Source organism: Sitophilus oryzae, unplaced genomic scaffold (genome assembly GCF_002938485.1).
Source record: "Sitophilus oryzae breed Bouriz unplaced genomic scaffold, Soryzae_2.0 scaffold_1660_pilon_pilon, whole genome shotgun sequence".
Classification (NCBI taxonomy): Eukaryota; Metazoa; Arthropoda; class Insecta; order Coleoptera; family Curculionidae; genus Sitophilus; species Sitophilus oryzae.
The window spans coordinates 2108545-2131560 of NW_022146348.1; the positions used below are offsets into that span (position 1 = coordinate 2108545).

Sequence of the window (23016 nt, forward strand, 5' to 3'; positions counted from 1 at the left end):
AAAGTAATTGAATGTAATTAAACGTACGAACGAAAACAGGAACAAAACAGTGAAAACGTATAAAATATAACATCATAACATAACAAAACAAACGTATTTTCAACAGTAACGGTGAGGCATTAATTATTAATACTAGACGTTAGTGTATCCCTACAATATTAAAAAAAAAGTTAATTCAATAATTACAAAAATTTTCGTTCATAGCGGTCACTTCGAACAATAATTTTTGTAATTATTGTGTTTACTTTTTTTTATTATGGTAGCGATACACTAACGTCTAGTGTTAATAATTAATGCCTCACCGTTACTATTATACGTTTGTTTTGTTATGTTATGTTATATTTTATACGTTTTCACTTTCGTTTTGTTCCTGTTTTGTTCGTATGTTCTAATTACATTCAATTTCATTACTTTAACATAATTATTTTATTTTAAAAAACAAACGATATTGTCGATTCTGCCAAAAATTGTATTAAAGTAAAATACACGGATTAAAAAGAAAACCGTTGAAAATGGGTATAGGAAAAGTTATAGCAAATCGATGCAGAATTGAATTCTGCATCCAACTATCGAAAAATATATAGGGTGTCTCGTTTGAAAAAATGGACTTTTTTGAGTTTGAAAATAATCTAATCAGTTATCGAATTTTGGACACCCTGTATGAGATAAATTAGTTCTCAATATGGACTTCGAAAGTATTAGTCCTCTGCTCCAGTTTACCGCAGAAGCGTGTATCACCAATTCAAAATGTGTAAAAGACCCACTGTTAAAATTAGGGGTAAAAATGTAAAATTTTTCAAATAAATCAAGATATCTGGGAAACAGTTGAAAATAGGTATAGGGAAATCTAATGAAACTCATCATAAAATTTTCTGAGAAATCCAAAAATTAGATAATATACAGGATGTTCCATTTGAAATAAGGAAGTTAATGGCGACTTCCGGTGTAACCGGAAGTGGTATGACCTTGAAAATATCTTTAAATGAAAGGAAATTTTAAATAACCCTAAGCCTCAAAATTTCAAACTTCTAAGTTTTTCCTAACCTCAAAAACTTCTAACGACTGGCTACGGTGAGAAACCCTGTATACATATGTACATACATACAGTGGCGGCCAAAAGTATGGAAACTTTTTTAATTTGTCATTTATGATGAGAAATTAAAATATGAAATAAAACGACTTATATAATCGTGACCTACAAATAATTTCCTACAAAACCTAATTCATTTAAATAAAAAATTACAGCTATCCAAAAATACATAAAAAATTATGAATATTTTCTTGGTCAAAAGTATGGAAACTTAAGAAGAATGTTTATTAAAATTCAAGATAATATAAAAATTACTAATATTTAGTGGAATATCCTTTTGAATTAATTACTTCTCTACATCTTCGTGGCATCGAATCGATCAATCTCGTACAATCTTTACTGGAAATGGCCGCCCATTCAGTTTTTAGCACTTCCCATAATTCATTTTTATTTGAAATAGAATGGCTTCGAATTTTGCTATCCAAATGGTCCCATAAATTTTCTATGGGGTTAAGATCCGGAGACTGTGAGGGCCAATCATTAGTGGAACATTATGTTCATTTAACCAATTTTGAACAAACCGAGATTTGTGCTTGGGATCATTGTCTTGCTGGAACAACCATCTGAGTGCATTTCTTCATCAGCATGAGGCAACATATTATTCTCCAATATGTCTTTGTACAAAAAACGGTCCATTATCCCATCAATTTTAACAAGAGGACCAACACCTGAGCGAGAAAAACACCCCCATACCATTATACTCCCACCCCCATGTTTTACTGTGGGCATCTGGTACTTATGGCTGTACCGTGTACCTTTTGGTCTTCGGACATAACGTCTCCCGTCACTACCAAACAGTTGAAACTTGCTTTCGTCGCTAAACAGTATAGTATTCTATTTCTGATAAGATCAGGTGAGATGATCTTGAGCAAATTTAAAGCGGGCCATCCTATTTTTTTTGATATTAGTGGTTTCTTCACCGCAACTCTTCCAAAAAGTCCCATGTCATCCAACCTTCTTCTCACCGTGCGTGCAGACACCGATATTCCCCTTTCACCTATTTCTCGAGAAATGTCTGTGGATGTTTTTCTTGGATCTCCCATTGATATTCTCTTCATTACTTTCATTGTCCTGTTGCACAACTTTCTTGGCCTTCCTGATTTAAAAGCTGCCGAAACGTTCCCTGTTTTATTAAATTTACGAATTATTTTCGAAACGGTGCCTTTTAAAATGTTTAAATTTTTACTTATTTGAATTTGTTTATAACCGCTCTTGTATAATTCAACTATTTTATTTTTTAAATCCGTAGAGAAATATTTAGACTTGGGCATGATGTTTATATTTATATGAAGCAAATCGTACCGTTTATCAGCTTAAACTAAATAATTTTAATGTATTTATTTATGGTTTCCGTACTTTTGGTCACAAGAAATCTGTTGTTCCCCTACAAAAACTGCTAAACAGATTTTTTTCGTTGTGTAATTTTTGGAATACTTTTATTTGCTGATAAGCTGTTCATTTATATTCCTGAGAGTTTAAGCATAGCAATATTTTCTGTGATATTTTAAAAAGTAAAAAGTTTCCATACTTTTGGCTACCACTGTATAAGCCTCTTAAGTGTAATGATCTAATTATTTCGTTTAATGGTGATTACATGTAAGTGTGTTGCGCGCTACATTTTATCTTGGAGGTTTAGCTCTAAAACGAGACCAAGACAAGTGTATTATGTTCATCTCTCAGCAACATTGTAGGTGTAGTAAAACTTTTAGCCTTACACTAAAATTGTGAAATATTAACCAGGTGTTATTTATTTTCTTGTTTACAGATACCTAAATTTTAATGGATATAAACCAGCGGCCCTACGTTATTTTTTAAAAGGCTGAAAGCTGCGCGTACTAATATATCTATAGAATATCATTAAAAAATATAAATTGACATTTGTTTATGCCGGAATTCATTTTTATTTATTTATAAACTGTTGTACTATTTAATTATTATCGTCCTTGTTATCAAACCTAAAAGCTGTCGTTGTAGCATACAAAGTACTAATTAACCTTAATAAAAATATTCAAAACAATCCTAAATATATGGGCTTATTTCCTATTTTGTCTATATATACGCAGATATTAACTTGATAACTGAATATTGTTATTATTATAAATTAACTTTCTCATTTTTAAATCTAAAGACGTGCTGATCGTTCAAATATTATCTAAACTGTAAAAATCTACAAAATAAAATATATAGTTTTTTTTTGTAAACACTTCTGCGTTAATCCAAAAGGAAACGACTTGTCAGAAGTTAGCCCACAGCCACACAGAAAGCGTTTTTAGCGTTTTTCGTTTTTTGCGTCTCAAGCGCTTTTTGCTATTTTACCGTTTTAAGCGCTTTTGTCGATTTTTGTCCATTAAAAACTCTGCAATTTCTATCAAGATGTCATTTAGTAACGTCGCGCGTCGCAAGCTCGTGGATTCCCGGCCCGTCCAACAATCAATCCTGTGAGAAAGAGATAGGCGAGATCGGCGCCGTTAGCGTTGAAGAGACGAAGATAAAAGATGTTGGGATTGAATTGTGGACGCGCCGGGGAATATATTCGGAGACAAACACAATCTACTGCTAGTGCCAGTGGTGTGTGTAAAAATAATAATTATTATTTGCCATTTATTTTACGAATTTTAGTTTTTATGTGTATAGTTTTTTATGTTGTAGTGTTGTGGTTAGTACTTGTTATAATTATAGTATAATATAATAAATAATTATAATTATATAATAGAATAGTATATAAATATTTCTAGTTGCTAATGCAATTTTAGGACATGATTTATGAAACTGAAACATTTTGGAGTGAAACTTCTTTACGCGCGCTGGTAGTAAACATTCAAGGCCGTGACCTACGAGCTAGCGAGACGGCCCTGACACACGAGCTAGTTGTAACGAAACGTGTTAACGGCTTAGAAATACGTAGTGACGCGACGTGTATCTATTTGTGAGCAGTCCACGTGTTTCTCAAAAATATTGATATTTTAATACAAATTTTGTAAAAGTGAATCAAATTATTACATGTAAAAACCATTTGTAACACGTAAAAAACTATTTTTATTATTTTACGCGAATAAATATAAATAAAAATAATACGTAAAAAAATATTTTTTACGCGTATAAAACTATTTGTAACTGGTAGAAAACTATTTTTTATGCGTATAAAACTATTTGTTACGTGTAAAAATCTATTAGTTACACGTAAAATACTATTTTTTTACGTGTCAAAAACTTATTGTTTCTGCTAAAAAAACTTTTTTACGCGTATAAAACTATTTTTTACGTGTAAAAAACTATTTGTTACACGTAAAAAACTATTTTTTTACGCGCCAAAAACTTATTGTTTCTGGTAAAAAAAATTTACGCAAAAAAAATATTTTTTACGTGTAAAAAACTATTTGTTACACGTAAAAAACTATTTTTTTACGCGTCAAAAACTTATTCTTTCTGGTAAAAAAATATTTTACGCAAAAAAAAAATTTTACGTGTAAAAAACTATTTGTTACACGTAAAAAACAATTTTTATACGCGTCAAAAACTTATTGTTTCTGGTAAAAAACTTTTTAGGCAAAAAAAAAATTTTTACGTGTAAAAAACTATTTGTTACAGGTAAAAAACTATTTTTTTACGCGCCAAAAACTTATTGTTTCTGGTAAAAAACTTATTACGCAAAAAAAAATATTTTTACGTGTAAACTATTTGTTACACGTAAAAACTATTTTTTACGCGTCAAAAACTTATTCTTTCTGGTAAAAAATATTTTACGCAAAAAAATTTTACGTGTAAAAACTAGATGTTCTCTATAAAAAATATTTTCGATAATATCTTAAAATGAAAAAAAATGCATACTTATTTAATTTAATTTTTATTGCATTATTAAATATTACGTCCGAAAAACTATTTGTTACACGTAAAAACAATTTTTATACGCGTCAAAACTTTATTGTTTCTGGTAAAAAACTTTTTAGGCAAAAAAAAATTTTACGTGTAAAAACTATTTGTTACACGTAAAAACACTTTTTATACGCGTCAAAAACTTATTGTTTCTGGTAAAAACTTTTTAGGCAAAAAAATTTTTACGTGTAAAAACTATTTGTTACACGTAAAAACTATTTTTTACGCGCCAAAAACTTATTGTTTCTGGTGTAAAAACTTTTTACGCATAAAAACTATTTTTTACGCGTAAGAAAATATTCCTTTAATTTATTACTTTTTCAGCATTTCAAACTACATTTTTCAAACATTTCCTTCAAATTTTTGAATTTAATATAATCTTCCTAAACAGTAGATGTTCTCTATAAAAATATTTTTCGATAATATCCTAAAATGAAAAAAAATGCATACTATTTAATTTAATTTTTTATTGCATTATTAAATATTACGTCCGCCTATGACGGGGTCTCATAGAAAACGCTAAAATTCACTACAGAAAACAAATTGATTTGTTTTCATTTGCGTTTTTTGCGCGACACGCCGAACGCTAGAAACTTTTGGTGGGGCCACTCCTATATAATCCTGTTATGTTGTTTTAGACGCAAAAGACGCTTCACGCTAAAAACGCAAAAAACGCTTTCTGTGTGGCCGTGCACTTAGGTTTACAGACATACAAATTTGCCTAACGAACAAAAAAATGCTTAACGTTTCGGAAAGTTTATCTCTTTCCGTCGTCGGAAGCAAAAAAATACGAAGAATAAAGAAAAAAACTATTTAAAATATTTAAATTCAACTATTCGAGAACACTTTAGTTTTTTTTTAAACAGATACGTCTACAAAAACGCTTAGAAATAATAATCTAGACCCTTAAATGTTCGAATTAAAGAACATAAAGATTATTTAAGAAAGGGAGATTTTCACAAATCTAAAATTTGTCAGCATTCATGGGACACAGGACACAGAATAAATTTTAATAACGCCAAAATTATAATGAAAGAAGCGATAGCCTCTAAAAGAAAAATAAAAGCTTTTTTAATACAATCTAATAAAAATAAAAAATGTATTGCTCATGCATCTGTAGATGTTAGTAAGGTATGGCAATCGCTTCTTTGATTTTAAAGAACACAACATAAACATAACATACGTAAAAATTCATACTAATAATCATACAGAAAGTTTAGGGCTTTTTGGTTTTACCTTATTAAGTAATTGTTATCAGGTAGTTATTGTTAATTTTGAAGTTTAACTTCATATATATATAATGTCATTTAACAGAACGTCAACGGCTTTTGTAGACGTATCTGTTTAAAAAAAAACTAAAGTGTTCTCGAATAGTTGAATTTAAATATTTTAAAGTTTTTTTCTTTATTCTTTGTATTTTTTTTGCTTCTGACGACGTAAAGAGATAAACTTTGCGAAACGTTAAGCATTTTTTTGTTCGTTAGGCAAATTTTGTATATCCGTAGACCTAACTTCTGACAAGTCGTTTCCGTTTGGATTAACGCCAGAAGTGGTTACAAAAAATAACTATTTTATTTTGTAGATTTTCTTGCAGTGGCGAAATACCCATATAGAATTTTTTGGAGTAATGAATCCGGCACATAGGTATAGACATTTCCTAAATTTTAATTTTCAATAATATTAGATAGTAGCAAATGTCTAGAGCTGCTTTCTTTTGTTTCAGAAACATATAGATGACGGCACTCTTGACTTGAGACTGGCGGAAAACAGACAGTTTATTCTCCAGATCGCTTTAAAATGTGCAGATATTTCCAATCCGACAAGGCCGTGGGACATTTCGCGAAAGTGGTCGTTGAAAGTGTGCGACGAGTTCTTCAGGCAAGGAGAGTTCGAACGACAACTAAATCTGCCCGTAACATCCATTTGCGACCAGCAGTCAACGTCGGTTGCCAAAATACAAGTTGGTAAGGGAGTTTAACAAGTTAATTATACGCGTATTTTTATTTCATATCAATTACTTTTAAATAACCCAATGATCCCATTTTCTTAATTTTTTTTGGTTTGGTTTGGCTTGGTTACAAAATGGTGTTTAATTATTGAAATTAGTGATGAGCGAGACTGGTCTTGGTCTTGCGGTCTTGGTCTTGATCTTGCATTTTTTCAAGACCAAGGCCGACAGTGCAAGACTTACGTAAAACCAAGACCAGGCCTGCAAGACTCTTGCGGTCTGAAAAAATTCCCTTAAAAACTTTTTAAGTAAGGAGAGCCAAATAATCTATACCGGGTGCGTCTCAAAAGTGGTTCACCCCTATAACTTTTTTTATTTTTTCCGATAAAAAAAAACGAGATTTTGTATGTTAGTATATGACATAAATTAGAATTGACTAACGTATTTAATTCCTTTCGGCCACTTCCTGTTTCACCGGAAATGACTACAACTTTTGATTTTTAAATGGCATCCTTGATATATTTTTACTTTATTCGATAGAAAATGACACTCTGAATAGAATGACATATCATATGTCAACTTTTGACTTTTTCGCTTAAAATAAAATTGTGTGTTAAATTTCAATCTATAATGCCATGGCTGTGTTAAAAACACTAAGTTTTAATCAAGGAGTCTTGGATTAAAATAGTCGTCTAATGTTTTTTGTATCTTATCCTAGCCGGTTAAAAGATGCCCAAATCGTATTTTTAATAATATATCATTTTTTTCAAATAGAACGAGGGTGACTCGTTAGCATATTCGGAAAAGGCATTTTTTACGAATAATTTGGTACCACACACTTGGGATTTTGAGTCAAATTGTCGTTATGAATTGCATGTCGCAATTTCAAATAAACCATATTCGAAAATGTCAAAAATTGATATATGATATGTCAATCTATTCAGAATGTCATTTTCTATCGAATAAAGTAACAAAATACGGACGGTGTCATTAAAAAATCAAATGTTGTAGTCATTTCCGGTGAAACAGGAAGTAACCAAAAACAATTGAATACGTCAATCAATTCTAATTTATGTCATATACTTGTTATTTTATTTTTAATCAAGCTATTTAAGTTAATATATATTCAGACATAAGTCACGCCAAAAAGCCACACCAACTCCGAAAAAATTAAATAATTAGATTGTAGATTTTCAATTGAGATGTACTCATACTGGGTTGGAGAACGTTTACTTAGAAACAAGTTGCTTATCCAGAAAATATTTTGCCAACATATTGTTAGACGGTCTGTACTTAGCTTTAGTTATTTTATCTTAGATTTGGACATTTGGTATAATTCTGATTAAAACCTCACACTCAGTTAAATCAACAATTTACAATTATAGCAGATAACTTTTTTGGCATTGCAGGATTTTTTCGTTTTGTGGTAACTCCGCTCTTCTCCGAATGGCACCGTTTTATGAGAAGCGCCCTCTCAACCTACATGATGAGACTGCTCGATTCAAATCGTACGCGCTGGGAAGAACAGGAAAAAGCTGAACAAGCTGAGGAGACTCAAACGGAGTTGTCCGATGCCGAACCGGAAATAAGCGAAGATGAGGAACCGACGAAAAGATCGTCTGATGCCAGCACTAGCATTCACGATTTCATACCGCCACCTTCACAAAAGTAAGTAAATGTTTCAATATATAATTATATATTTTATTATTTTTCTTACTACAAGATCTTGATCGGAGATTTTTTGCACATCATTGTTTCACAATAAGATCTATCAATTAAAAATAACGAAAGTTGACAGCAAACTTTCTTATTTTAAATGGGGACTCCCATTTTTATTACTTACTTAAATTATCTGTAAAATTTGATGAACGTTTTTGAGAAAAAAAATATTTAAAAATTTTTGGAGAAAAAAAAACTGCCTGTTAAAAAGTTTTTACAGCGTCAAACGTCACAAATAATACGTCAGGAAACTTTAATAAACACAGACAGCATTGAAACGAGCGTGCTGTAGTGTCTCATCACACTGGCGCGACCGACAGCGGTCTGTGCTTATCTTCCCAAAAATAAATCAATTTTGTTTATGTAATCATATTTCTAACACGGCCAATTCTGACACGGACTTCGCTCTCGAAGTCATCCTATTCGGAATCGGCTATTGAATATCAGAAAGGAATTCTTCATTGCTATCCACCAAAGGTGAAATTCTGAGTAGTCAGTTGTTCTTATAGGAATTGGTATCTTAATTAGAGAGGTTTCTTTATAACGAACCCAGCTACTAATCTATTAGCTTATCAATTTATTCATAACCTTCCTGACTTTCAATACTCATTCATTACAAACAGAAATATTTTTTTTCAATCTTATATGTTACATGCTTATATGTTACATGTTTTTTCAATGCTTTCAATATTTACATATTACTAACAGTGCAAAGCATCCATGCCTTCAACATTTAAACATTACAACAGTGCAAAGCGTCCATTCTTTCAACACTCAAATATTACAACAGTGCAAAGCGTCCATACTTTCAACACTCAAATACTACAACAGTGCAAAGCGTTCATGCTTTCAACACTCTCCAACTGTGCAAAGCGTTCATGCTTTCAGCACTCAAATACTACAACAGTGCAAAGCGCCCATGCTTTCAACACTCAAATACTACAACAGTGCAAAGCGTCCATGCTTTCAACACTCTACAACAGTGCAAAGCATCCGTGCTTTCAACACTCTCCAACTGTGCAAAGCGTCCATGCTTTCAGCACTCAAATAATACAACAGTGCAAAGCGCCCATGCTTTCAACACTCAAATACTACAACAGTGCAAAGCGTCCATGCTTTCAACACTCTACAACAGTGCAAAGCGTCCGTGCTTTCAACACTCTCCAACTGTGCAAAGCGTCCATGCTTTCAGCACTCAAATACTACAACAGTGCAAAGCGCCCATGCTTTCAACACTCAAATACTACAACAGTGCAAAGCGTCCATGCTTTCAACACTCTACAACTGTGCAAAGCGTCCATGCTTTCAGCACTCAAATACTACAACAGTGCAAAGCGCCCATGCTTTCAGCACTCAAATACTACAACAGTGCAAAGCGTCCATGCTTTCAACACTCTACAACAGTGCAAAGCGTCCGTGCTTTCAACACTCTACAACAGTGCAAAGCGTCCATGCTTTCAACACTCTACAACAGTGCAAAGAGTCCATGCTTTCAACACCTAAATATTACTAAAACATTACTAAATTATTACATTACTAACAGCACTCACACATTACTCACAGTGTGTCCATGCTTTCAACACATTCATTTCTAATACGTGCCATCCGTATTCTGATATCTACATTAATTAATTATAATTAATATTTTTATCATCATTTTTTTTTAATATTTCTGCAATACATACCAAAACTTAAGTAGACAATGACTAATAAACAAAACTAGTTCAACACATATACAAAAAATAACTGCCATCTCAGTAATGCATCTCATCTATTAATAATTTGCGTTTTAATATTAGTTGAAATCCCCTGCATAAAACCACAAATAAAATAAACTCTCAATTTTTTGCATTTCGAATAAAAAAAATTGAAAAAAAATAGAAACAAACATAACAAATGCAAGTGTTTTCTTCAGGATCATTCATTTATTCGTATATGTAACGAATAATATTACTATTTACAAGTAATAATTAATAAGTTCAGTTAGAATGTTTAATTTTCCTAATACTTTAATAAAATAAAAATATAACGCTTGCTGAGAATGACCCAATAACAAAATATGGCATGTATGACATGACTAATTTAGCCAAAACAACAAAACAAAACTATTTTAATCTGCCAGAAATAAGTAAAAAACAACAGCAGCCTTGCAAAAACAAAAGCGACAATATTTACTTCGCCTAAATAAATACCGATCAATATTCTTTTCTTGACAAAAACTTTTCTGTATTGTTATTTGTTATGCAATTAGAAAAACTTATTCAGAATTAAAATTTAAACGGTGTGGCTAATATTTTAAACCAACCATTCTGTTACCAATGTATTTACCAGTAATAAACACATCATTAAAACTTATTCAGAAAATTTCAGACTATAAAAACTTAATTAAACTTAAACCGCTATGAAATAATGCAGAAAATACTTGTTTTAATAATAATCATTGTAATATTTCCCTCCGTAACTTTATAAAGGCTATCTGTTTGCGCTCTGAAACTGCTAAATGTTCCAACTGCTTAATATAAACACTGCATTTCTCAATCTAAATGCGGCAATGATGCTTCTGAGTTTTGCGACATGACGCCGTGACTCATTTTCTTTAAAAATTTACTTTATTATACTCAACTGATTAACTGAACTATTAACTTTTCGTACTTTTCCAAAGCCACAAACATCAACCAATACTTTCGATTTGTAAACCTAATTAGAAACCGTGTACTTATCTTATTCAAATGCATCCTCCAAGTTTCACCCTGCCACTCAAAAGCTTATTGTGGTGTAAGTTCTATCCCACTTCTGATTTTAGCAATTTAATAATAAAAACACATAACCTTTCCGATATACTTCAATTCAACACATTTAAACAACTATAAATCACAAATAATACGTCAGGAAACTTTAATAAACACAAACAGCATTGAAACGAGCGTGCTGAAGTGTCTCATCACACTGGCGCGACCGACAGCGGTCCGTGCTTATCTTCCCAAAAATAAATCAATTTTGTTTATATAATCATATTTCTAACAATATTTTATTTTTTAAATCATTTTTTTCAAATGGAAATCTACTTTTTTTATTTCATTAGAGAAAAGGATCTTCAATTCGTTACTTTTTGATTATGCATTCCTGTACCTAAAATAAATCGTTTTTAAGTTATTTAAGATTAAGTTCTAAAGCGTAATTTTTCCTGGATTTTATCTAGCTTCCTTTGACATTAAGTGTCAGACCATCAGACAGTTTATTTCCTTCTGTCAAAAAATTAATTATTTGAATTTCCTATATTATAAATAATACTGCTGCTAAAACTTTATAAAGTGTATTTATAAAAATATATCTCGTGATATCTAATGGCATATTTTAGTGATATCTAATGGCATTAGGATATGGCCAGTTTTACATCGCTGGACGTTTAGGCGCGGTCTTTTCAGTTATAAATAAATAACTTTTATCTAACAAATAACCATCTAAAAGATAAACAATCTAGAGCCTGATATCTATAGGATATAACATTTGGGTATTTTCATACAAAATAATCCAATAGATAACAATTTGGAGGACGGCCGCCTACGGACCGGTAGACACTCCGTAGAGAAAGTGTTGCCAATATAAGATATCTGAAATTGAGATGGTTATATATGAAAAGTCGATACAACAGACAGAGACAGAAACTCGGAATTTCAAATATTTAGATTAAAAAGTGAGGTTATTGTTCAGTTGTCAAAAGATCGTCAAAATGAAAATAAAAACAATAAAATTCAACTAAAATATATTTTGTGTTCAACTCCAACTAATCCTATTATGGTATAGGCTATTTAAATTTACCTTTATGGAAAAAGGGAAAGATAATTCAATTTCAGCAGTGGTGGTGGTGCAATAGATCTATTGATGGAATGCGATTTATAAGAAATTAAAACAAGAAAAAATAATCTGTAAGTAATTTATAGTTTAATTACATGATATTACTGTTATATTTATTATATTAACATTTTAGTACAATTGATAATAGAAAATATGGAAGAAGCAGGTAAAGTGCAAGCAGAGATTTATAAACCAATCCTAAAACCGCCATCTGGTAAGTTATTAATATTGAAAATTAAAAATAGCATAAGACTGTTAGTAATAACAAATATGTTGTTCTAGGGCTTCTCATAGTAAAGAAATAGGTAGGATAGCATCAATGATAGTAATTAAGTTGAGTTTTTATTTTATAAAATAGATAAATGCACTTATACTTTTGTCTTAATAATAATAAATGAATAGTACCTATAATAATTGCTACATTTACACATTATATGTACAAATTATTTAATAAAAAAAATTAAATAAAAACAATTTTGTCATATTACTTTTATTTTTAAGAACTCAAAGTGATGGAACTTCAGAAAAAAAAGAAAAAATAAAGGAAAAATCTTGTCTAAACAAAGTTGAATTAACTGGAATTCAAAGGACCACAATACAGATGTTTTAGCAAGGTTTAGCTAGAGAGTTACTTAAAAAACAGCATGGAGAAGAGATGTACCGTATGATCGAAAAAAATTCGGCGTCAGCAATGGCTATGAAATAAAGATTGCTGTCATTTCATATGTAAATTTATATGGGAAATATCATCGAACATCATTTCCCAGCCAACTGGATGCCGTTTTTTTTTCGATCATTCGGTATAAGGTACATAGTGCAAGAAATTAAACTAAAATTGTAACACAAAAGAAATAAAAGCAAATGTGAGTTGAATAACAGGTTTTATAAGGTTCCTGTTATAATATTAATGAATTAAGATATGCGAATTAAAAATGAAATAAATAGTTTGATTTAAAAAGTTTTAATTATTTTTTACCTACTTTGGAGCTTTATTAAAACCTAGTTAAAGCCTGGCGCATCCGCCACGAGATCAGGAAAAAGAAATACTTTTTATTTTTTTTTAATTAAATGAAAAACAAAAAATCCGGCGATGACAGTTTTTAGAAGAGCCATTTAGCTATCTTTCAGTAAAAAAAGCAACTTTCTAGAACAAGTCGTTACTTCAGTAGAGACGACAGAGATAAACATTAGCATTTTATATAATATGTAGTAATGGTTTATAATTGAAAGGATTTAAATAAAATAATTTATAAATTACTGTTTTATCACTATTATCCTAACTTAATGCATTCTCTTCGTTCTGATGCTCTAACAGAACAGAGACTCTCTTTATTTTGTAACAGTCCTTATAAAGTCCGGCACTAGCAACAATAGCTTTTTGCACCATTTCAATGTGTTTATTGGTGTTTATACCCCATACGTTCTAAAATGATTATAGCCTACATACTCAGAATAGGTAAGTCTTTTCCAAATAATCTAAAATCGAATTTATTGGAATAAACGAAATCTTCAATAATAACAATGTCTTGGTTATGTTAAGCAATTTTGTCAAATATCAAATAAAATCAATATCTCCTCATGCCTTTGCTCATGCGTCAAATTTTTATCCGACAAATAAAGCACTATTTGGCAGTTCGGGCGCCAGATAGGATATCTGGGAGATAAGTTTAATTTATCTAATAGATACTGTTATCTATAGGTGAAGATACGCGTTTTTCTGCTATCCGTCAAATAAAATATATCTGGCAGATTATAACACGCTATCCGTACCTGAAAACACCGGGGGTAAGTGTCAGACCATCAGACAGTTTATTTCCTTCTGTCAAAAAATTAATTATTTGAATTTTCTATATTATAAATAATACTGCTGCTAAAACTTTATAAAGTGTATTTATAAAAATATATCTCGTATTTTAGTGATATCTAATGGCATTAGGATATGGCCAGTTTTACATCGCTGGACGTTTAAAGTCATAGGCTACTGGTTATAAACCAGAAAAATATACGTTTTAAAATTAAATCTTAAATAACTTAAAAACGATTTATTTTAGGTATAGGAATATGTATAAACAAAAAGTAACAAATAAAAAAGGCGATTTTCATTTGAAAAAAAAAAACGATTTATGATAATTTTTTAATCGCTCAATTCATTGACAGCTCGGCTTTTTGCATCACAGTGGCTGTGGTAATCACTAAATTTGACGTTTAGGCTATATAGATTTTTTTGACAGGCAGTTTTTTCCTCCAAAAATTTTAAATATTTCCTCAAAAACGGTTAATACTAGGTATAGAGTCGGGTCGCAGGTCGTGGCAACGTCCATCTCTCACTTACTTCATATTTTCTGTCGAGACGGCACATGATGGTACGTTATAGTGAGAATCTCGCGTACTCGGTATATTTTAAAAATTAAAATTAGAAATGAAAATGAGATTAAAAATTCTTTTTTGTGATACTCAATTTCAATTTTACAGAATAGAATATTTTAATTTTTAAACAGTTTCGCAATAGTATGGCCTGTGTAAAACCAATATAATTTTTGTTCTAGGGAAACCAGAAGACAATCACTTGCAGTGCCAACGCTAGAATCGTTAGGCGTCAGACGCCATTCCGTTCCAGTTCATATGGATATACCAGTAATGACATCTGGATCTCCCCAAAGACATCAAGTAGGTTATTTTTTAATGACAAAAAATTGTGGAAACAATTCTATGACCGTTTTTTCCATAAAAGTCTAACCTACCATGGCCGCGAGTCACCGTGTATATTGCAATTTATACAGGGTGGTCGAAATTGTATTCGGGAAACTTCGGTAGCACACTCTGCAGATAAAAATAAATAAAAAGTAAAAAACATGTCTTAAAATGCTTCGTTTTGGAGATATAGGGTGTAGAAGTTTCATTGTTTCGTTTTTTTCTCTAAATAATTTCTTAGTTCTGCAATTAAAGCCCATATTTGTATGAAAATGGAGTCTCGGTGTTAGGGTGTGCCCTAGAGGTGTAGAGGGTGTGCCCCCTCCAAGTAGGAATGGTTTTGAAAGCGAAATAAAATGTCTAATGTAAAAAAACACAAATTGTCATATAAATATCGACGTTAATTCAAAAATTATTTTGAAAAAAAATTGAATAAAAATGAAAATTATAAACCCTGTATCTCCGAAACGAGGCATTTTAGGACATAAATGTATACAAACATTTTAACTTATTTTTATCTGCAGGATATGCTGCCGAAGTTTCCCGAATACAATTGGGACCACCACCCTGCAGATTAGTGTTGCACAAGAGTCTTGAAAAAGTCTTGAAAGACCAAGACTCTTGCAAGAAATTCAAGACACGACTTTCAAAATTTTTTGTCTTGAATTTCAAGACAAGGCAAGACTTTAATATGCAAGAAATTTCAAGAGTCTTGCAAGATTTCTTGAAAGTTAAAAATTATACATTTTTTTAAGTGATAATTAAGTCTTTGCGCAAGTTATGCCGGGTTTATACAACATTTACATACTCGTAATCACAATCATAGTCATAATCAGAAAAGTTAAACAATCCACTTCTTATAAACCTGTTGTCATCTACCATGAACTTAGCCTTTAATTATGTTACCCAACTTCACTAATATAAAAATTGTGATTATGAAAATGTTCTATAAACGCATATTAAAATTGCGTTGTGATTATGACGATTATACAATTCTGTATATTTTTCCTATATAGAAGGATGTGATTAATAAGTGATAACCATTTAAGTGATTATTGCTTGGTGGCCATATTGTAATTGTCATTTATTGAAATATTAATTCAGAAATCATTTCTGTCAGTTCCACAAAATATCCCGTCAATTCTTAATTGTCTTAAGTTTCCGTAGAAAATGCATTTTCTTGTAATTTAGAACTTATTTATCAATATACCCATGGACTATTGACATTTTAGATTATTTTTAAAGATGTACCAAATTTTTAAAGAGTACAGATACTAATATTGTCGATATAATTCGTTTATTTTATTAAAAAATAAAAAAAAACTGTTTAAATATTTGTTAAAGAGGACCAATTAATATGATTCCAGTATTCAAACTACATTAACTGACTGTTTGCGTTGATTAATAATAATTGCTCCAAATACTAAAAAACTGAATTTTGTATGGGCATTAGACAGTGTGATAAAAAGTAACACCTTAAAAATGATATTTCATTTTTTAATAAATGCTTATTTATAACAACAGAGACTTTAATTTGATAACTTATTATTATATTGATTTCTGACTCAAATCCACATTTATTTATAATAATTTATTAACGAACACAATTAAGTATGTAATTAATTAGTATATGGGCGGAAATAATGGTGTTATATTTAATTAATGGTATACTCTTTTATAAAGATTTAAATAGTTTTCTTTTTGCATACAAATGGGCTAGTAATATTATCGTTTTGCTAAAAACGATAATATTACTAGTCTGTACATTTTGTGCATTTGTTGCTTTAGAAACAATCTAAAATGTCAATATTCCATGGATGATAAATGAGGTCTAAATTATAAGAAAATGCATTTTCTACGAAAACTTGAAGGGATAGGTAAAAAATGGTATAATACAATTTGATAGACAATTTAATTGTGCATCTGATTCTCCTAAAATATATAGGGCATTCTATTTAAATTAAAGAAGTTATTGCCGTTTGAAGCTAACAATTATTTAAAATAAATTTTTAGACACTCTGTATAAGGTAGTATTATTTTTATTATTGCAACACAATAACTGGTCAATAAATAGACTTCGTTAAATATTTAGTATTAAAAACATTGATACCCTTGGAGAAATGAAGCTTTAAAATTTTTACTGCAATTTCACAAAATTGAAAATATTTCAAAAAGTAAGGTTTAAGTATAATAAACCTTAATCAAATTTACCTTTATTTTAATCGTAGAAACTAAAAATGTAATAATATACAGGGTGTTCCATTTAAAAAAAAAACAACTTTGATTGTAATAATTGTAAAAATCTCATCGTTTAGCTACAATACTCCGTGTCGTATGTCGTGAACAACCCTGTATATTGGTAAAATGGTATTATAAAAAAACTGTAATAAAGAATATAAAATTTTTCAAGACAAGAAATTTCAAGAGTCTTGCAAGACAAGACAAGACTTTGCCATTCAAGAAATCTGCAAGACAAAACTTGTTGCACAAGACAAGAATTCTTGTCTTGTGCAACACTACTGCAGATAAATTTTGATATTTAGCACAAATTATATTTTTTAGCATTCTCAACCTCCAAGAACAATTTATCGACGCGAAAGTCTGCCGGCCACGGCTTCTTTGCGCACCTCTCAGGGTAGGTCTCCGGTTTCGCCTCAGACCGAATCCAGAGCTTCCAGCGGACTCAGAGAAGAAGACGAATTATTACACTTTGGTTCTCAGTCGTCAGTGATTAGTAGTGGAAGTCCATATCATTCCTCAGGTAGTTATAAAATATTTATATTGCTAAAAATGGAAGGTTATTTGTTTCCGCTCTTTTTGAGCATATACAGGGATTTTACAAATACCGCCCAAGTAGCATTTTCACGACTTGCGACCACATGTTTACTAAACACAACGTTGGATTAGTTACAAAAAATAGTTAGCTTCGTACCTTGAGCATTAAAATAAATGTAAACGTTGTTTTAACGTTGTGCCGACATTAAACTAGTACTACAACAAAGTAAAAGCTTCTGCGACGTCGAATAAACGTTGTCTTGTAACCTTTTTTGCTTAAGTGATCTTTAGGTGATTCGGACAACGTAGTGACAATGTTGGGCAATAAAGAGTTTTCCGACGTCACTTTCAGGACCTATTCCAACGTTATGCAAACGTCGTCTGTTTTACTAATTCCAACGTTGTTTAGATTTCCTTATTCTCACGTTGGTAGGACGTCGAGCCACTACCTTTTTGCAACTGTATTGAACCATAACCTTAAATCTTAAATTTTCACTTCATTGTTCTGTTCAGTCAGACAGTTCAGTGCTGTTTTTGTTTTTATAAAAAAAACTTAATTAAAATGGGACATAAGAAAGGTACATATAAAACTAAATTTAAATATACATCGACATATTACCGATACTTTATCCACTCGCTCGTTTATTTAGAATATAGAGGGCGGCACAAGCTAGACTCTAGGATGACTAAATTAGGCAATCTTGCGACTAGTATACTACCTGTTAAGGCTGAACTGCGACTTTATTAGTCCAGGTATGCGACTACTCAAACTACTCCATCTTAATCTCCAAAACAACAAAGTGAAAGCCGCCATGTTGTTGAATAAGAAAATATTTCGTTTCTAAAATAGCAATTTCTGCTTTTTCAATACATTAACTTGAAATATTTGACCCTAAACAACACGCGGAAACAATTTTTTCGACTGCGAATAAATTATTCTCATTTTACTAAAAAAAATTCAAGAAATTTTTTAAAACTTTTTTAATTTTAAGGCCCATTAGTATTTTTCAAAGTAGAAACAGTACATTTATCAATAAAGTTGTTTGCGTTTAACTTTTTTGCCTTGGGTAACGAGTTACAGAGTCGGTTAAAGTGTTTCAATAATTATGATCTTCAAACATCCTTCACACTTAAATACTTTTGTGTTGTTTTCCTTTACTGCCATCTGGCATATGTCTCTAACTAAATCATAAAAATAATATTTTTACTATAATTATCCCAATTTAGGATAAAACGCGACTTAGACGCCATATTATTATAGTTTTGTATTTCTGTGAATTAGGATTTTAAACAACGTTGCAGTTTGTACTAAATTAGGCTGCTAGCCAACGTCGGTATCCAACGTCGTTTCGACCCAAAAATTATTCTCCAAACTAGTGCAGACTAGGGTTGGCACGAGGTTGTGCCGACGTCGCACCCCGACGTTTGGTCGCGTGACACAACGTTGTCCCGACGTCCAAATGCTGCTTGGGTGTATGTTTTATGTTAGGGATATTTCGAGGTTTTTTCTGTTATAACATTTTCCACTTGTTAATACGTTGGATTTAACCGAAAATTGTTACCAGTTTGTTTAATTGTTATTAACTGTTTACTCTTTATTTTTTTTTTTTATTTAGGCAATGGCAGGGATAAAAGTTGTAAATCTTTTTTCATGTCAAGTTTCTTGGGTAGAGTTGACGAAGATAAATATTAAAGCAATTTCGACCATCTTACATTACTTATATTAACTAGTATAGTGAGTACGTGTTGAGGTTATACTGTTCAGGTTGTATTGGCTTTTAGTTCTAACAGCGGGTTTTATGCCTCCTAACGAAAGCTAAATAATGAAAATTATATAAGAGTTTCTTGCCTTGAACTGCTAATATAGAAATTAATTCCACGCTGTGTTCGTCATAATGTGGATCAACCTGCTCTCACAAGGTGAGCTTGGGTATTTCTACAAAACGATGATGATGGGGTAGAGCCCCGAAACCGGTAGTGAGAGCAGGTTGATCCACATTATGACGAACACAGCAATGTAATTCTATATTAACAAACAGGCAAGAAACTTCTTATATAATTTATTATATACCTAAAACTGCAAGAAATTTATTTTCCATTATATATTTGGGCTAGCCGAAAAAAGCCTTTATTTACTATCGATAGTTGTGCCTCGGTGGTACGAAAGTACTACCATTGCACGCAGGCCGCTATCTCGCGATGCGGGACTTAATATCTTACCGCTACTTTACGACAAGTCGTATTTATATATTCTGCGCTGTGCTCGTCGTTTTGTGGAAATACCCAAGCTCACCTGATGATGGGGTAGGGCCCCGAAACCGGTAGTGATGATCCACATTATGACGAACAAGCGTGGAATTAATTTCTATATTAGCAATTCAAGGCAAGAAACTCTTATATAATTTTATTATATGCTTAAAAACTGCAAGAAATTTATTTTCTATTATATATTTTGGGCTAGCCGAAAAAAGCCTTTATTTACTATCGATAGTTGTGCCTCGGTGGTACGAAAGTACTACCATTGCACGCAGGCCGTTATCTCGCGATGCGGGACTTAATATCTTACCGCTACTTTACGACAAGTCATATTTATATATTCTGCGCTGTGCTCGTCGTTTTGTGGAAATACCCAAGCTCACCTGATGATGGGGTAGGGCTCCGAAACCGGTAGTGAGAACAGGTTGATCCACATTATGACGAACACAGCGTGGAATTAATTTCTATATTAGCAATTCAAGGCAAGAAACTCTTATATAATTTTATTATATGCTTAAAAACTGCAAGAAATTTATTTTCTATTATATATTTTGGGCTAGCCGAAAAAAGCTTTTATTTACTATCGATAGTTGTGCCTCGGTGGTACGAAAGTACTACCATTGCACGCATGCCGCTATCTCGCGATGCGGTACTTAATATCTTACCGCTACTTTACGACAAGTCGTATTTATATATTCTCCGCTGTGCTCGTCGTTTTGTGGAAATACCCAAGCTCACCTGATGATGGGGTAGGGCCCCGAAACCGGTAGTGAGAGCAGGTTGATCCACATTATGACGAACACAGCGTGGAATTAATTTCTATATTAGCAGTTCAAGGCAAGAAACTCTTATATAATTTTATTATATACCTAAAAACTGCAAGAAATTCATTTTCCATTATAAACAATGAAAATTTGTTTCGATAAGCATGGTGCATAAACACAACAAACAAAATGATTTTAACTAAAAATATAGTCTTAAATTCATGAAGTTTGATTTTCATTTATGTTCAACACAATTTCTTTTTTTAATCTGAATAGCGCTAACTTTAGAATTTACATTATTAATAATCAGTATACAGTATGGTCGAATAAAGATCTCAAATCAACATTTTCTATGTCATCAGCATAAAACTATCCTCCACATAATATTAATTTATTGATCATATCATCCGTTTGCTTCAGCAATAGGCAAATACATTAAAAAAATACAGTAAAACTAGACAGTAGACTGTTCTTATTTGATCATCTGCAACTATATTTATTTTCGCTAGACTAATTGAACAACAATCGCGATCATATTGACAATCGTGTATATTTTGTTAATGCTTTTTTTCGCTAATTTGATGAATTTTGTAAATATTCCATGCTTTAATATGTTATACATAGTTGCTGTGTTTGAAAATAAAGTAAATTACCGAGGGTGCCATGTAAAAATCAAAAGTTAACTCAAAGTAATAATTTCCGGTGAAACAGGAAGTGACCGGAAACAATAGAATACGTCCTGATTTATGTCATATACTAATATATCGTTGTTTTGTCTGAAAAAATTAAAAAGGTATATGGGTGAGCCACTTTTGAAAAATACCCGGTATATGTAGTTTTTATTTCTCTGTTTTTTTTTAAAGATAAAATAAGATCAGATCAAAATTTATTCATACTATTTGGTTTCCAATTTTGCCAACTACCGCCCATCGAGTCAACGTTAGCGAATCCATATCGGAATTTAGAACACCGGTTTTAATTGATGATGCTAAACCTTTTTTTTTCAGAAGAAAATCCGGAACGTCCTCTTAGCGCTGAAAATCTCCTACCGGAGCCGTCGATTGCTTCGATGTCGAGCAGTTCAGCAATAAGCCGTCTGACTTCGGTACTGCAAAGCGCAGCGGAGAGGGCGACGCAAGCCACGATCGGATCCGCAACCAAATGCTTGACTAGACAGCAGACATTCCCTCCTCCGCAACCGTACATGAGGGTGAGGTACATGAGTGCCACGGTCGAAATGACCACATGTCCTGAGACACCACACGAAGGTATGTTAACTGCTTAAAAGGAATGAAGAAAACCAAATCATCTAACACTTTTATATGTATGTGTTAAAAAAGGATAAGTACATAAATATGACTTGAGAATATGACAATGCTGTTGAGTTTCGTGTGCACTGTCTTTTCGGTCTACAAGTTTATTGGCTTATTGTTTTTTATCAACAATAGTTTACAGTTGAGGGTTGGAACCTTTGGTGTTACACAGCAAAATAAAAACACTAAATCGCCACAATACACTAAAACACTTTTACTTTTACACTGGACGCGCGTTTCGCTAACCATGTTAGCATCATCAGCAGATGATTATAAACTAAAATACAATCTACAAGTTGAGCGTTTATATACTCGCTCAGTGGGCACCGAGTGGGCGTGGCAAAATCTAGCCAACCGAGTCAGAGCCCATTGAGCGTAACAGTTAGATTTCCGCCACTAGAGTAGTAGGAACAAAGAACTTGAAGAAATTGGACCGTTGACTCTGTTCATACAATCTTTACATTTATTAATTCTGATGCTTTCATATGCATCTAATTGCCTGTAATTTGAGACTTGTTTAATTAATTTTAAATTATTAAGATCTATACAATGTTCTTTATCAACAATATGTTCGGCAACGCAAGATTTATCCGGTCTACCATATCTTATCTGAGCTAAATGTTCTTTAAATCTAGTTAATATTGATCTTCTAGTTTGGCCAACATATTTCTGATTACAATCTTTACAAGAAATTTCATAAATACCCGACCTTTCCAGTGGAGGTGTTTTATC

The 23016-nt window shown here is 31.8% G+C and overlaps 1 protein-coding gene across 1 annotated transcript in view; it reads left to right on the forward strand.

Moving 5' to 3' along the window:
• LOC115880928 overlaps positions 1–23016 on the forward strand; it is a 270255-nt gene that overhangs the window by 223930 nt on the left and 23309 nt on the right. The window contains exons 9-13 of the mRNA XM_030898260.1: positions 6687–6927; positions 8321–8579; positions 15032–15152; positions 17739–17937; positions 21979–22239. Coding sequence (XP_030754120.1) covers positions 6687–6927; positions 8321–8579; positions 15032–15152; positions 17739–17937; positions 21979–22239 — 1081 coding nt within the window. The remainder of the gene's footprint in view (positions 1–6686; positions 6928–8320; positions 8580–15031; positions 15153–17738; positions 17938–21978; positions 22240–23016) is intronic.